Source organism: Podarcis liolepis, assembly GCF_965112155.1.
Source record: "Podarcis liolepis genome assembly, chromosome: 2".
Taxonomy (NCBI): domain Eukaryota; kingdom Metazoa; phylum Chordata; class Lepidosauria; order Squamata; family Lacertidae; genus Podarcis; species Podarcis liolepis.
Genome location: NC_139555.1, coordinates 60638704 through 60653259, shown reverse-complemented (window position 1 = coordinate 60653259; position 14556 = coordinate 60638704). Strand labels below are relative to the sequence as shown.

The 14556-nt window shown below is 39.5% G+C and overlaps 1 protein-coding gene and 1 long non-coding RNA gene across 51 annotated transcripts in view; one reads left to right on the top strand and one right to left on the bottom strand.

Annotated features, from left to right (window-relative positions):
* Nucleotides 1-14152, top strand: part of COL23A1 (collagen type XXIII alpha 1 chain) — a 310868-nt gene extending 296716 nt beyond the window's left edge. For 46 of the 50 annotated variants that reach the window (XM_083488091.1, XM_083488068.1, XM_083488085.1 and 43 more), the window contains 7 exons: nt 961-987; nt 1791-1844; nt 2608-2694; nt 3630-3692; nt 5254-5292; nt 7470-10658; nt 10987-14152. In XM_083488091.1, coding sequence (XP_083344217.1) covers nt 961-987; nt 1791-1844; nt 2608-2694; nt 3630-3692; nt 5254-5292; nt 7470-7523 — 324 coding nt within the window. In that variant the 3' untranslated portion in view covers nt 7524-10658; nt 10987-14152. Of the gene's footprint in view, nt 1-960; nt 988-1790; nt 1845-2607; nt 2695-3629; nt 3693-5253; nt 5293-7080; nt 10659-10986 lie in introns of all 50 variants that reach the window. The other 4 variants (XM_083488075.1, XM_083488055.1, XM_083488079.1 and 1 more) reach the window with 3 other exon arrangements.
* On the bottom strand, nt 998-6331 carry LOC310699766. The gene is made up of 3 exons (XR_014522229.1): nt 6224-6331; nt 4704-4838; nt 998-1802 (listed from the first exon to the last, which is right to left on the bottom strand). It is a non-coding gene; the product is annotated as an uncharacterized lncRNA (long non-coding RNA).
* Nucleotides 14153-14556: the final 404 nt, after the last annotated feature.

Sequence of the window (14556 nt, the reverse complement as noted above, 5' to 3'; positions counted from 1 at the left end):
CAAAACGGAAAACCCTTTCGTCTAGCGGGTTTTCCGTCTTGCGAGGCATTCGTCTTGCGGGGCACCACCGTATTTCATTTTATTTGAAACTACTAAATTTTAATGAAGTAGAAAGCTTCTGTGTTACATAAAAGTTCCTTACAGGCAAACTTAATTTTTTTTCTAAGTATTATTGTAATGGTAGAGAATTTTATAAGAATAGTTATTGAGCCCTACATGGAAATTTAAAACAGATTTCAGACACCTTTTTGAAACCTCATAATTATTGTGTGGTCTTTTTCTCAGAAACTTCCCATCAGTGTTGCAGAGAGTTGTAGCAGTGATAATTCTGCTGTAAAAGTGTAAAAGTGCATATGATTAGCTTGTCCAAGCTATAGACATCATATCTGAGTCAGTGGTGAAATCCTGCAGTTTTCTGTTTTGTTTTTTAAACGATTTGTCTGTGGAAATGGAAAAAATGGAAAATGGAAAAACAACACAATAATAGTATTTCCTCTTTGGTTGTTTTGTGTTACTAAAATTACAGAAGTTCTGTTAAAACAAAAATATGTGTGTTGTCCAGATGCTGTACGCAGGGGCCAGAACCCAGTCAGCAAAGCACTTTTAATACTTACAGATTTCAATGGGAGGGAGCTAGGTATCTGCTTAACATAAATGTAACCCACTAAACATGGGGGGAAATTCAACATTGCACTAAGGCAGTTTTTCCATCAGGGGAAGCATTTTGGCTTAACAGACAGAATGATATCCTCCCTCTGTGTGCTGCTGTGGATGTTATCCCAACCACCCCCACCCCCAAGCCAATTTCAGGGCAGCACTGAAATTGTTAGTACAGGGTGAGGAGGGGAGAAGCATAAGTCCTTGCGCAGGACTTCCTCTGACGGACCCACTAGTTGAATCTTGCCCATGATTTCCCACTCTCACCAGTTCACTGTCTCCATTTCTTTCTCTTAACCCTAGGGAAAGCCAGGGGAACCGGGATTAGATGTAAGTAATGAGTATACTATCTATAATATCAGTATGTCAGCAAACAATGCAGGAAGCAATTAAACAGAATTTTTCATGCGTTATAAATGATTAGTAGAGGGAGGGGTCATGACTGTGTAGCAGGGCAAAGGCTTTCATCTCAGTTAAGATTCGCCTTTCCTGGCCAAGGGTCTCTGGTTGCATTGTCAGAAGCAACTTCCACCAGCAATCCTAAAGAGTCCCTTGCAATCATAACAGATGCTAGTACTGCTGAGGTGGACCTATTGCCTGATTTGGGGTGGATCTGCGCTTGTCACGCTGCAGAGCAATGAACCACTGACAAAGGGAAACTGCCACTGAACCTTATAGAATGTTCAGTTCAATAACGTTTAGAAGGTCAATGTAGATCCAGCCTTGGTTTATACAAAGGTGAGAGAGGTGTCCCTGGGCCACATATGAGTAGTAGTATAAGATCTGCAACATCCTTGTGCTTCATCAGAATAAATGTTTTAATAGCAATATCCCAAGTGATCTTTTTTTGCACTTTGTAGTGAATCACAGCCTAGCTTTGTTTTTAATGCTGAACTTTATAAATGGTGTTAAGCTGTTCTGGGCCTTGTATGAGGAAGAGTAGGGTGCAAGAAATAAACAAACAGTACTAGTACAAAACATGCCCATACTTTTTTTTCTGAAAATGTTTCATTGTCTCAATTCAGAGTGGTTGCTTTTAAAAAAACAACAACAACCACCTTGTTTTTCCTTTTCCTCATTAACAGAACTATTTGGCACTAAACACATACTTTTTTCCCATGTTGCTCTTATAGGGTTTCCCAGGCCTAAGAGGAGAAAAAGGAGAAAAAAGTGAGAGAGGAGAAAAGGTCTGTATTGCTTCTAATTCACTGAGCTAAATGTCTGCCTCTAATTCATCTGTTCACACACACAAAAAGTCCATACTCACTGACAACATCCCCTAAAATAAATGTTGGCCCTCATCTACATAAATGGTACTAGATATCACTAGATGATTTGTCATTATAGATTCTTTTAATACTGGAGATCTATTTACTGCATATCTGAACAGGGCCATATATTTCACCTTTAATCTTTGAGGACAGGAGAGCCCAACTATATCTTGTTCAATTGAAGCTAGTTCAAGTTTGTAGAAATAGTATGTGGTCATATGCCAGATTTTGTAGGTGAATCCATATGCAAGGCAAAAGTATAAAGCATTATGAATAGTAACCAGGTTTGTTCTTGATGTCCCACTTTGCTTTTCTCCTACTCCTGATTCCCCTGCCATGCTGCCAAGAGCAAAACCATAGTCTGGCTAAGCACTACATCCAAACCCAGGCAGCTTAGTAGTTTGCTGCTCACCAAATGAACCATGAGTGCTAACCAAGGTTTGTTCTTAAGTGACCACTGATGGACTGCATTCACGCAGCAGGTTATTCTTTCTTTCTGGTGCTTCTCTCTTAATTTCTGTATTATATTTGAGCTTTCACATAATATATAAGCCACTTATATAAGTCTGTAACAGAATGCAAACAGGTGGACGCTAAATTCATGACTTAACAAGTAGTATTTCTCTCACTCCAATCTTTCAGATTATAAAAGAGCTTTGATTTTTCTGTTGTGTCACAGGGAGAAAGAGGACTTCCGGGTAGAAAAGGAGCAAAAGGGCAAAAAGGAGAGCCAGGGCCGCCTGGATTGGATCAGCCTTGTCCAGTGGTATGGTTTGATATTGCTGGGAATATATGTTTGCTTTAAATTATCTCCGTTGCTTTTTGACACCTGAAGCACAAAAGGGTTTCTGGAGGCAGACACCTCTGAACTTGGATAACGGCAGAAGGCCAATAGTTCCATTTCGCTGGCCTTTCTTTTTATCATGATGCTGGAATGGCACTTTCTTGGCGTACATGTTTTAGGGTAGACACAAAATGGGAAAGGCACCTCATATGCAAATCAGCAATCAAAGAAAGGAACCCATGAAAAAACATTGTGACTGCTCACTGAGCTTAACAGTAGGAAGACAGAACAGAAACCAAGCACACAATAGGCACAAACAGATGGTTCGTTCTTCAAGCCAGTTTTGATTTATTTCAGTCCTGTATACAGGCAGTGACCATTTTTGGCATGTCCAATATGTGCACAACCGCATACAATTTGCCAAACCCAGAAGTGACCAAAAAACATCACAAATAGGGGTGGGGCAGCCTTAAATATCTTGAATATCATGGACAGTCATGCGGGAGTCAAATGCCAGTGGGTGTGCCCACAGACGACTATTGTTGGAGCGATGGATGTGACTCTTATATTAGGCTGCGAATCTTACATTTGGCTGCATTTTGGCCATGCAAAAGTCAGTTCTACACACACCTGTCTACCCTACCTCCAGGCAAGTAAGAAGCATTCTTACAGTTGAAGGACACAAGGAAACAGCCCAAGAGGGTGTGGGACAGGGCCAGTGAGAGGTGTGGCCTGGGGGAGAGTACAAAGGGCCTGATAAGGGAGGCCTGGAGGACCACATTTGCCCTCCAGGTCAGAGATCCCCCATGCTTAACATTTCTGTAAGCTTCTGAATTATTTCTTCACTTTTTCTGTTCCTTCTTTCCTTTTTCTTTCTTATAAACTTTTCTGTGTATTTCTCCATTTTCAATTAACAGTTCATTTTTAAAGGGGAGCCAGGTTTACCTGAACTGGATGGTGTGGATATGCTCTGCCCTTTGGTATAGTATCCCCCCCCCCCTTTCTTTCTTCTTTTGCATGACTTTTTCTGCATAACTTAGCCCTTTTCTTGCATAACATAGTCTTTTTCCGCTTTCTCCCTTCCTTTCCCTCTGGAACCTCCATTCTTTTATAGGAAAATGTGGCCAGAATTTGTCAGGTGTCTGTATGACTTGTGAAAGACCAAACGTTGTACAGACATATGGAAGAACTGACATTTCACAAGCCAGGGCACGCTCCAGTTCATTCCATCCAGATTCATGCCACGTTGTGAAACTAAATGCTTATATATTTTTAATTCTAGAGTCTGGCTTTGTAGCCAAAGGTCTGTCTATACTTCTGGCTACTATAAGCTTAGCAAGTTGTATGCATGGACCAGGCAGTTAAATACCTGGAAGGGCAGAGGGAGGAAAACTTTTTTAAACTGATATGAATTTGCACAAACATTTAGTATGTGTGTGTCATTCAGCCACATATTCCTGGATGTCATGGGGTTTGAAACACGTTCTTTGTGCAAATAAGTTTGAGTAGTTTCAGAGTGCACAGGTTGAAATCGACAGCTATGCCTATTTATGTATCTGATACCACAAATGATTTTAACATTTCAGTTATCTAAAGCACTCTCCCTGTTTTGTGACTTCTGAATGAATGGCCAGCTTGCATACATTATCACATCAGCCAATCCCATAGGCCAGAGTTATTCTGATGTTGTGAGCCTATTCCACCCCCTTCAAGAGCATTGCTGGATCTATAAAGATATAAAAAATGCCATTAAAATGCTATTGGGGTGGGGGGACGAAGATGCTCCCAAGGTATCTGCCATTGACTTTAGATTCTGCTCTACAGCACCATCTAGTGTCACATTTTTATAATGCATTTTTAACATTATAAATTGGCCTGTGTAGCCAAGTCGCAAGAAAGAAAATGGTTTGCAAGCAAGGAAAGTATTTTACAATTGATAGCCAGAAACTAAACCTGGAAACAGTATGGATAATATGCAAAGAATGCTTTACCTAGGATAGGTAGGGAAGATGTCCATGCCTCTGCTTGTCCATTGGCAACGTACTTCCCATTTTGAAAGACAGCCATTCACCAGTCAGTCTCCTGTGTCACAGAGTTGAGCTAAGAGATACTGTCTGAGAGATTGCCTGAAATAATTTTACTTATATTGGTATTGAGTTTATCCTTGTATAGCTCTTTCCTCCCTTTGTCAAACTCATATTTGCATGAAACAAAACATCTTAAAATCAAAAAACCAAATTTGCTTTAATACAGAGAGCTGATGAATTTTTTAAGCAATTGTTTATGAATTTGAGTAATTGTTTTATTTGTGAAATTTATACATGGAATGTGATTTGTTTCTACATACCTACTTTTCAAACACAGCACATGGTTTTTGCATGGATATTTCCAGTACGTTTATGGTAATGATAGGTCTTGCAGATCCATCATAAATGGTGTGTGTGTGTGTGTGTGTGTGTGTGTGTGTGTGTGTGTGTGTGTTGCTGTTATGATTTACTTGGTGCTTTCCAAGAATACAAAATTGTTACTTACTTTTTGCAGGGACCAGATGGATTACCGGTACCAGGATGCTGGCACAAGGTATCGTACCCTACCTTAGATTTTCTCTTTGGCTTGAATTAAGATTGTTTGAATTAATTGAATTGAATTGAATTAATTGAATTGAATTAATTGAATTGGCTTGAATTGAATTGGCTTGAATTAAGATTAAGATTGTTGCTTAGCAAGAGTAATAGCATGGAACATAATAGAGCTATTTTGTAAAGGGAAAGGGGGGAAAAGGGGAGAAAATGAACTGAGACAAATGTAGATATCTTTGCTAAATACCCGCATATTAATATAGCCATCATAGAGGGATTAGAGCAAAGAGACAAGAAACTCAGCATTTTGCTTATGAAATTATAACTAAAATTAATTGGCCAGGAAACATACCAACTTATTCCTGCTTGATTCTATCTTTTTTATTCTATGCCTGGCAAATAAATCTGATTTTATTTCCATTTTAATGCTGACTTTGCATCTTGCTTTCATGTCCGCATTACGCTATATATATTTTTAAAACAAATTTAGATTAGTGTAAATTTAGGGCAGAGCTGCCCATGATGGTGGCAAACCAGTGTCCTTGAATGCAGGCCACAATCACACAGCAGTAAACTTGTGCTGGCAGGCAGCAATTTCCATGAGAAGCAGAAGGTGAAAGTGGGCCCTCACCATAACCCTCTTCTTAAGTTATTTTTCCAAGTCAGGTTTTAATACTAGAGCTGCATCCATTTTGGATTTCCATTCAGTATAGCTAAACAGGGGGAAACGTCTCTGCTGCCATGGCTGCTGAGACTCTTTCTGCAAATACTTCATGCTCCCCCACACCTATATGACACTTTTCCATGGGCATAAAGCCATGTACAAAAGTCAGTTCCCCCATTTTAGCTCAGCTCTTATATGAGAGGTGAAAACAAAACAACCTAGTGCCTTTTTTCCTTCATTATTGTAACTCTTCCTATGTCCAACCAACCTTTTCTGAGAGTCTCTGTGCAGCTTTCCCCTGTAGTGTTTTGTTTTCAGGGCTACATATACAAAGAAGGGCAGCAAATGACTGGGTGGTGCTTCTGTTTCAAGCTGTGGTAGAGAGGAAAGCAGTCCCAACCAACAGGAGGATTGCACAAGCAGCCTAGAGATTATTACACATGTCAGGCATTATTAAGCAAGGGCAGAGCAATCCCTCAGACCTACTGACTAGAAAAGATCAGGATAGGATGGAGCTGTCTTTCTACCAGCGAGGAAAGCATGTGGACATAGATCTATTGCAGGCATAGATTTCCATAGGCCTATTGCAAGTGGTATTTCTACCCGCAGTAGCTAGTGTTAGGCCCAAAAATGGAGCATTTTAGGGACAGAATGGACTCAGCACAGGCAGGGCAGAGGTGGCCTTCAGTCGACTGAATCCAAAGCCCATTCACTCCCGCAAGAGGCCCTGGGATTGGGCCCATTAATCTCCCCACCCTCTATCCCCTCCAAAAATTTTCCGAATAGTGAAAATTAAAGAAAATGGCGAGAATTAAAGAAAAAGAATCAGCACTGCTAGATGGAATAATTACATTGCCTACCTTTCACCTTGGATGATACACACTGGTACAGCTTTGAAAAAAGTAGATAGTCTACTTTACTCCCTCCACATCCTCATTTAAGATTGCGCTTAGTGAGTTTAAACCATGCAATTGATGATGATGATGATGATGATGATGATGATAATAATAGATTGAAGTCAGCAATGTCACCAAATAGTTGCAAACACTGTCTCGCAGTAGATGAGAGTGAGATGCATGCTATGCCCGTGTGTGTTTTTTTAAACCTGTTTGTGTTCTTTTACAGTGATCCTCCAAGCATGGACTGTGTAAATAATAGTGTGATATATTTTGATTTTTTTCTAATTTTTATACAAAAAAGAGGGGGGAAGTCACAAAAAAACAATAACTCTTCAACAGTAATATATTGATCTTTTTATACTGGATGCTTTCATGTATGGATTTTAAAAGATATAAACGTTTCCAAGGCCCATAGGACAAGCGTACATAACCAACAACTATTTTATAACTGGACACTCTGAAATGATTGGGAATGATTGTTACTTGCTGCTAACGCTACCGTGTGGAATAACAGCACTGAGAAACTGTGCCTTGTGTGCCTTATTGCATGGGAGAAGGAACTTCCCCTCTTCTCAACCGATGGCTTTCAACTCTGCAATTCTGTGTTGCACATAGCCACAGATAGAAATGGAGGAGAAAATGAAAAAGAAAAAGAAGTTGCAGCCTTAGAAATGAGACGAACGGTGGCTTACGGATGAATGTAGGAGGAACCTCCAACCCGGAAATACAACACAAACGTAACCACACATGCTGCTACATACCTCCACCTTGAAGAAAAGAGTTACGTTCTTGGTCGTTATGATCACCTCTGTCATCTGTGGCGGCTTTTTCCACATGTAGAAAACTTTGTCGCCGGGAGAACGTCTGCTTATCATTCTACAATCTGTGACTTAAAGTGGGTTGGTTCTCTTCGGGAACTTTTGTAATTACTGCGGAATTGGAAAAACTTGTAGTGCCTCACATATCATACAGATCACACACAAACACACACACACACACAGAGAGGAAACAGTACAATATTCATCTCAGTTTTACAGGTTTGCAGCATAACTTCAGTGCTGATTAAAACCTCTTCCACAGCCACAGTCCATGAGTGCCAGCTCATGTTTGCAAACTGGGAAGGGATTCCTGTATGAAGTCCAGTGCTTGCTTCCCTGAATTGGCAGGGCTTGCCGTATCAGTACTGATAAACTGGAGCTCTGTTTGTGTACTTTGCTCCCCCACTCGCATATGCAGAACCAAGTACATAACTCAAGGAGGAGTATCTTCATTGGTGTGTAAGCACCTCCCAAATAAAACTAACTATGGTCAGAAGCGCAGGAGTTCAATAATAGCATCAGTGGTTGTTTGGTCACTTACTTTGTCATGGAAACAACTCTTTCAGTTTCAGTTCTTCAAAGTAAAGGTGTCTAGGAGAATCTCCATATTTTATGCAGCAAACAAAGGTGACCCCTTACAGCAAAGCATAAAGTGAGAACAGGCACATTACTTTAGTGTGCCTGAGAACTTCTGGCCAAATCAAAACATAAAGGCTACAAAAAGCATGGAACTCTAGCAGTTGATTGGAATGCAGCTAGTCCCAGTGGATTGTGGGTATGAGCACAAATAAGAGGAGAAAATACTGCTAGTGGAGTATCCTGCATATTTACCATTGGTATATTGAACAATAGCTTACTAATTTCAAGAACCTAAGCATGCCCCACACATAGCCTACCTTGAACCTATATTTGTAGCAATAAGTAATTTCATTTCAAGCAGCACAGCCAAAACTGTTCACCCATTTATGCAACCATATAATGTTCTATACCCTCCTTGTTGTGCTGCCAATGGGATCACATACACACAGTTTGTTTACTTTAGAGATGGGGAGCCATTCAGATGTTGCTGGACTGCAACCCCGTCATCTCAGGTTAGTGCTGATGGGGGCTGGAGTCCAACAGAATCTGGAAGGATACAGGTTAACTTCCACCAGTTTGCTTCCTCTGCTGAACACCACACTGGCGAAACGCTTCACGCTCCAGGTTTTGAATCTTTTATTTAAAAGGCCATGTTAACTAAAATGTTTTCACAAGCATACAATGAGTATAGAAAGGTTCTGGCAATGATGTTTTGATGCTGGGTGGATCTAGGTGGAGCATCCAGGAGGCATGCTACCTAAGAAGTAAGGGCTACAGAACATGTTAGGTAGAAGTACAGTATATTGCTTGGAAGGTACTGAGGTAAATAGGGAGAGCAGCAGAAGTGGAGTTAATGGCTCCTGGCTCTGGCTGTTAAAAGCACATCAGTTCTCTGAGTTGGCAAGCATAGTTGGGAGCAGCTGCAGAACTGACTGAGCAATGCTGACCCGTGGAAAGAGATTTCAGCTTCATGGAAGCATTTGAACCCTTTCGCCTCTGAACATTTAGCTAAGGCCTTATATGACAGTTTCCTCGCGTCATGTTTGTTTGAACACCAGCAAGCAGTGACCGTGATCAACTAGGCACAAAACTATGATGAAAGCTCACGTTTATAGGAACCAAGGGACATAATACTTCACGGTTTGAACAAAACCTAGGAAGCCTGGATTTCCCTCTCCCATTTTATTTTGGTGCTAATTGGCTTCATCCTAATTCAGCGTTTAAGCCCTCATTCCCAGAGATGGGGTGTAATTCTATTCCAAAGTGCTGGTTCGCGTTACTGATCAGAATTCACATGTGTAAGGATGGCATGGTGCTCTCCGTTAGTGTAAGGTAGAAGAGGGGTTCTGGATTGCTATCCTCTGAATCTTTAGCAATAATGTATATTATTTCTATTATTACTACTTGTAAAGTCTTCTAGGAAAACTGCAGTTAATGCTTTAAACAGTGTACAATTCTTCACATGGTAGAAGATGCATACTATACACACAAAAATAGACTATAAAGTTAACATTTGCTTCACTTGTTAACTACTTGGGTTACATATAAGATAGCTTTATTGTATGATTTCTGATGTCCATATGGTATTTTGCTCGGTAATGATATTAGACTGTTGTGTAAATGAAGATAACTACATTGACTTAAGAAAGAAATTAGATACTTTAAATTGTCAATTAAAATGCTGTAACCTTCCATACAAAAGACTAGCTTTCAAGGCTTCCTTGAAAGTCAAACAGCTGTGTGCATAGCTTCGTTTTCTGCATGTAATACTCTTTTACAGGTGGCAAAAACCAGTGGCAAGTCCATGGGCAGCAAAATCAACTCTCTTCTTCCTCGTCTACAGCATATCATTTCCTCCAAATCTTATCTCCTGGCAAAATATTTCCCTGCAGTCTGTAGTGTTTGCTGAGTACACTGTACATCTACCATAATTGCCATTCTGTTAATGTCATCCTTAGCAAAAGGAAAGGAAGCAAAAGGCTGGAGCATGGATGTGGTAGTGTGACAATAGTAATAATGCACAATTATAGCCCCAGTCAAGACAGATGCAGGTGGAGCTGCTGCTTTAAATCCCACCCCCCAACTCCCATTTTCGTGCCAAATCCCCTCACTGTTTTCAGTTTTGGAAGTTCAGTTAGTAATTTACTAGCTTTGGCGGGGAGGGGGGCAAAGTTTCTGTGAGTGAACACTCAAAAAAAGGCCACATGCATCCATGCCCTTCTGGATCACTGCTTATGAAATTTAATACTGGCTAAACTCTTCTTTTTTTTTGAGAAAATAGACAAATTACCTCTTCATCATTCTCTCTTATTAACATCTGTCAGTGGCAGCACTGGAAAAACAAAATCCAGAAGAAATATTTAAAAGTACTTTTCATTTCTGAACTCTCTTTTAAAACAACTCATTAGTGCCACAATACAGTGGTGCCCCGCAAGACGAATGCCTCGCAAGACGGAAAACTTGCTAGACGAAAGAGTTTTCCGTTTTGGAGGTGCTTCGCAAAACGAATCTCCTATGGGCTTGCTTCGCAAGACGAAAATGTTTTGAGAGTTCCTGCGGGGGTTTTTTCCTCCCCCCCCCCTTTCTAAGCCGCTAAGCCGCTTATCAGCTGATCCGATAAGTTGATAAGCCGCTAAAAGCCGCTAATCCTCTAATCCGTCAATGGGCTTGCTTCGCAAGACGAAAAAACCGCTAGACGAAGAGAATCACGGAACGGATTCTTTTCGTCTTGCGAGGCACCACTGTAAAATATATTTATGCAAGAAGTGGGCACACACAAGTGGAGACAGATACATTGTTCGTAAGCACATTAAAGCCATTTTTATTTGTGAGCCCTTAGCAAACTGTTCAGTGATAACATATTTGTAAAGAAAGAGCAACCTTCAGCAACAGTTATTTCTTCAATTGCAGACAACACCAAAGTGAGACTCCTTATAAAATGGGACTCCGCATCATCTATTGTTAGCAACTGCATATTTTTCTTTCCCTTCCTCCAAGAAGGTCTAAGCGATTTGGAAATATCTATAATAAGTAATTTAAAAGAACACATAGCATTATCTCATTCAGTCCACATAACTTTATGTGGCATAGGTGCCCAACCCCCTGGGGCCTTGGGTGCCCGAGCACCCACAAAATTCCCCATAAAGGGGCTGAGCACCCACAAATTTTGGTGCCAGGGCCATGCACATTGCATGGCACCCATGGTCAAGGGGCTAAGTTGGCACTCCTGTTATGAGGTAAGTTAAAGGATTGGGAGTTGCCCAAGACCTGCTCCTAAGCTTCATAGTTCAAACCTAAGTCTGTACCACATGGAATGCATGTCGGAGTGAATTCACTGAATATATTAGCAATGGGACTCCTGTATGGGATGCTTCAGAACTGCATGTTTTGTCTACATATCATTTATTTTGGTGGTGGCAGCAGGTACAGGCCTGGTTCAAAAGTCATGCTATTCCCCTCCCCCTCTTCCCTTTGACCTCCACAGCTGCAAGGAAGAATCAGAAGCTTTTGCTTCTGCATTAAATTTCTACACACCAGCACCAAGATACAGTAATTTGATCCATTTCTGTTCAGTTAAAGACATACTTCAGATCAGGACTGGGGAACCTTTGGCTCTCCAGATGTTGCTGAAGTACAGCTCCCACCATCACTAGCCATTGGCAGTGCTTACTAGGGGATGGGAGTTGTAGTTCTACATCTGAAAAGCTAAAGATCCTGTAACTCCTGCTTTAGATACTCATTTAAAATGCTTATTGGCATCACCTTTTGTAGCATTGGGAATTGTGGGAAATAACAGCTTTAAAGCCCTGAAAGGAATTCGGTAATTCCTTTTTAATAGAAATGCTCTATTTACTGGGCGTAAGTACTGATTAAGATCACCAACTCACTACTAGCCATCAGAATAGCAGTGATTTGGTATTTTTAATCAGCACAGTATTTTAAAACATTGAACGTGGCTTCTTTATATAAGAGGACATTAATATGCTTTCAAAAGCACCAATCTGTTTAGTATGTGAAATAAAGACAATTTTGTTTTACACCTTAAATTGCTCTTATTTTGAATGGAAATATAAAGAATAGCCAGCATTCAATATTTTCACTACATGTTGTTTTCAGTTTTTGATAATTTTATAATTTTTCAACTTGATAGCTTAAAAAAGTGAAGGTTTGCACTATATGGTACTAAAACACTTCCATAATTTGATTTCAAACGGCTAATTTTCATTTTCTAGGTGGGTTTGATTTCCAAAGATATATACAGCAAAGTGATTGATCAGTATTAGGATATGATAATTGAACATTTATTCACTATTGCCTCCTAAGCAATGTTTTTTTGCATGCTGAATAAACTGCATTCACATATAGTGTTCATTTGGCAAAGCAGACAGTTGAATTGGAAAGCATTCCTAAGATTCAGTAGTTGACCTTGATTTTATTGTTACATTTTAGGTGGGGTGTGAAGCGCACATTTCTGCCGAGTTGAAATTATAATTGAAATCAGTGTAATCAGTAGGCATAATCTAATCAAAATTAAATGGTAGAGTTAAGTATAATGGACAAGCTTAAATCTCTTCCACTTAAAGAGATGGAACTTGAAAGTATTTCACATCGGCTATATCACGCTGTCTTTATCTCAATAGAATGTTGTGCCACAGAACTGAAAAACAACACTGTCAACATTTTCAGCCTACTTCTAAATTGGCATTTTGAATATATATTGCTGCAACTATAAATATAGTTTGGCTCTGCCGCTTGTTTATTTCAATGTTTTGCTGTAAAAAAAATGTGCAGTAATAGTAGTTTAAACCCACTGGTGCCCAAGTTGCTCAAGTTTTAAGACAAATTACTGCTACTCATTGCACTGGCAGAAGCTGAACTACAGTGAACAATGCAATTCACTAATCAATATACAGTAAGATTTTGCTAACTTGCTTGTATGCCTTGCAAAAACTAGGGCATGCTTCTACAGCCCCGGTCAGCATTTCCCTACAGGCTACTTAAGAGTGGGGAAGGAAGCCACGGCTATCAAGTTTTGTTGTCACAGATGCCACTTTCTGCATACCCCTTTCACCTCTACATTGACAACTGCAATATCTGTCAGGGGCCTGGATTTGGCCTAGGTGCCGCCACTTGCTGCCCCCTGTTTTACAGTGTGCTGAGCACCTACAGTAACTCTGTATCAGAATGAGTCCTAGTAAATCAAGTGCCCTTGACTTCAAGTGAGAGCATAGGACAATCCCCCCAAAAGCAGTTGGACTGCGTATCTTCTACTTTTTAAGTGAGATTCTAAGCAAAGATCAACATAATACAACTTGTGTTTTATATTCAGTAAAACTCTTATTCAGGAAGTATATATAGAAGCTGTATGAATGTGCAAATGAAGGGGTTGACAGACTCATAATTACCAAGGTAATATTACAAACTGCACACAGAAGTCTCCTTTTCGTACAAGTAATCTCATTCAGTAACTAATAAGTAAAAGGGCTTTAAGAATTATGCCTCTTTCATGAAGAATTTTGTGGAATGTATTTTACATGCTTTATATTGAAAAACTCTTCTGAGCTTCAATAAAATGTACGGTATAGCTTAAAGTTGGAAGGGAATATTTATGCGACATGTTTAGTTGTCATTGATTACAACTTTATGTAAAATTTCTAACACGTACAAGCCAGAACAACTGCTATATTTAGTTGTACTATGGGGGAACAACTATTTTTAAAATGAAGGCATTAATACAGTATTATGAATTATTGAATAAAAATATAGACTTGTACTGATCTGTTTTGTAAATTTTACAACAGGCACTGCACAGTTTGGCGGTGTTCCCATTGTTTTGTGCTTTGATTTGTAGTAAGACTTGATATTTGAACCATTTTAGAATAAACTGCTTCTTGTACAGATTGTTTTTACTATGTTGTGAATTATATACCTGCAACATTCCTAACCAGAGCTATAAAACTATCAAAAGCATTTGAATTCAAATTAGCTTCATTATTTTTTGAAATTAAAGTAAGTCGTTCCATTAATCAGACCAATAGTTTTAAAAACAGTTACTTAAAAATAGTCCCATTACAAAAAACAAACAAACTGGAATTATTCCAATTCATTTTCTTACTAATAGTCTCACCTTACTCTTACTTTCAAATACATGTTTGGAATGCCCACTGTCATAATCCAAAACAGATTTACATTGGATTGTACAAAGAATACACACACACACACACACACACACACACACACACACATGAATGAACTGGAAAGCTTTGCACAAAAAATATATTTGACAGGTCAGATAAACATTTGAT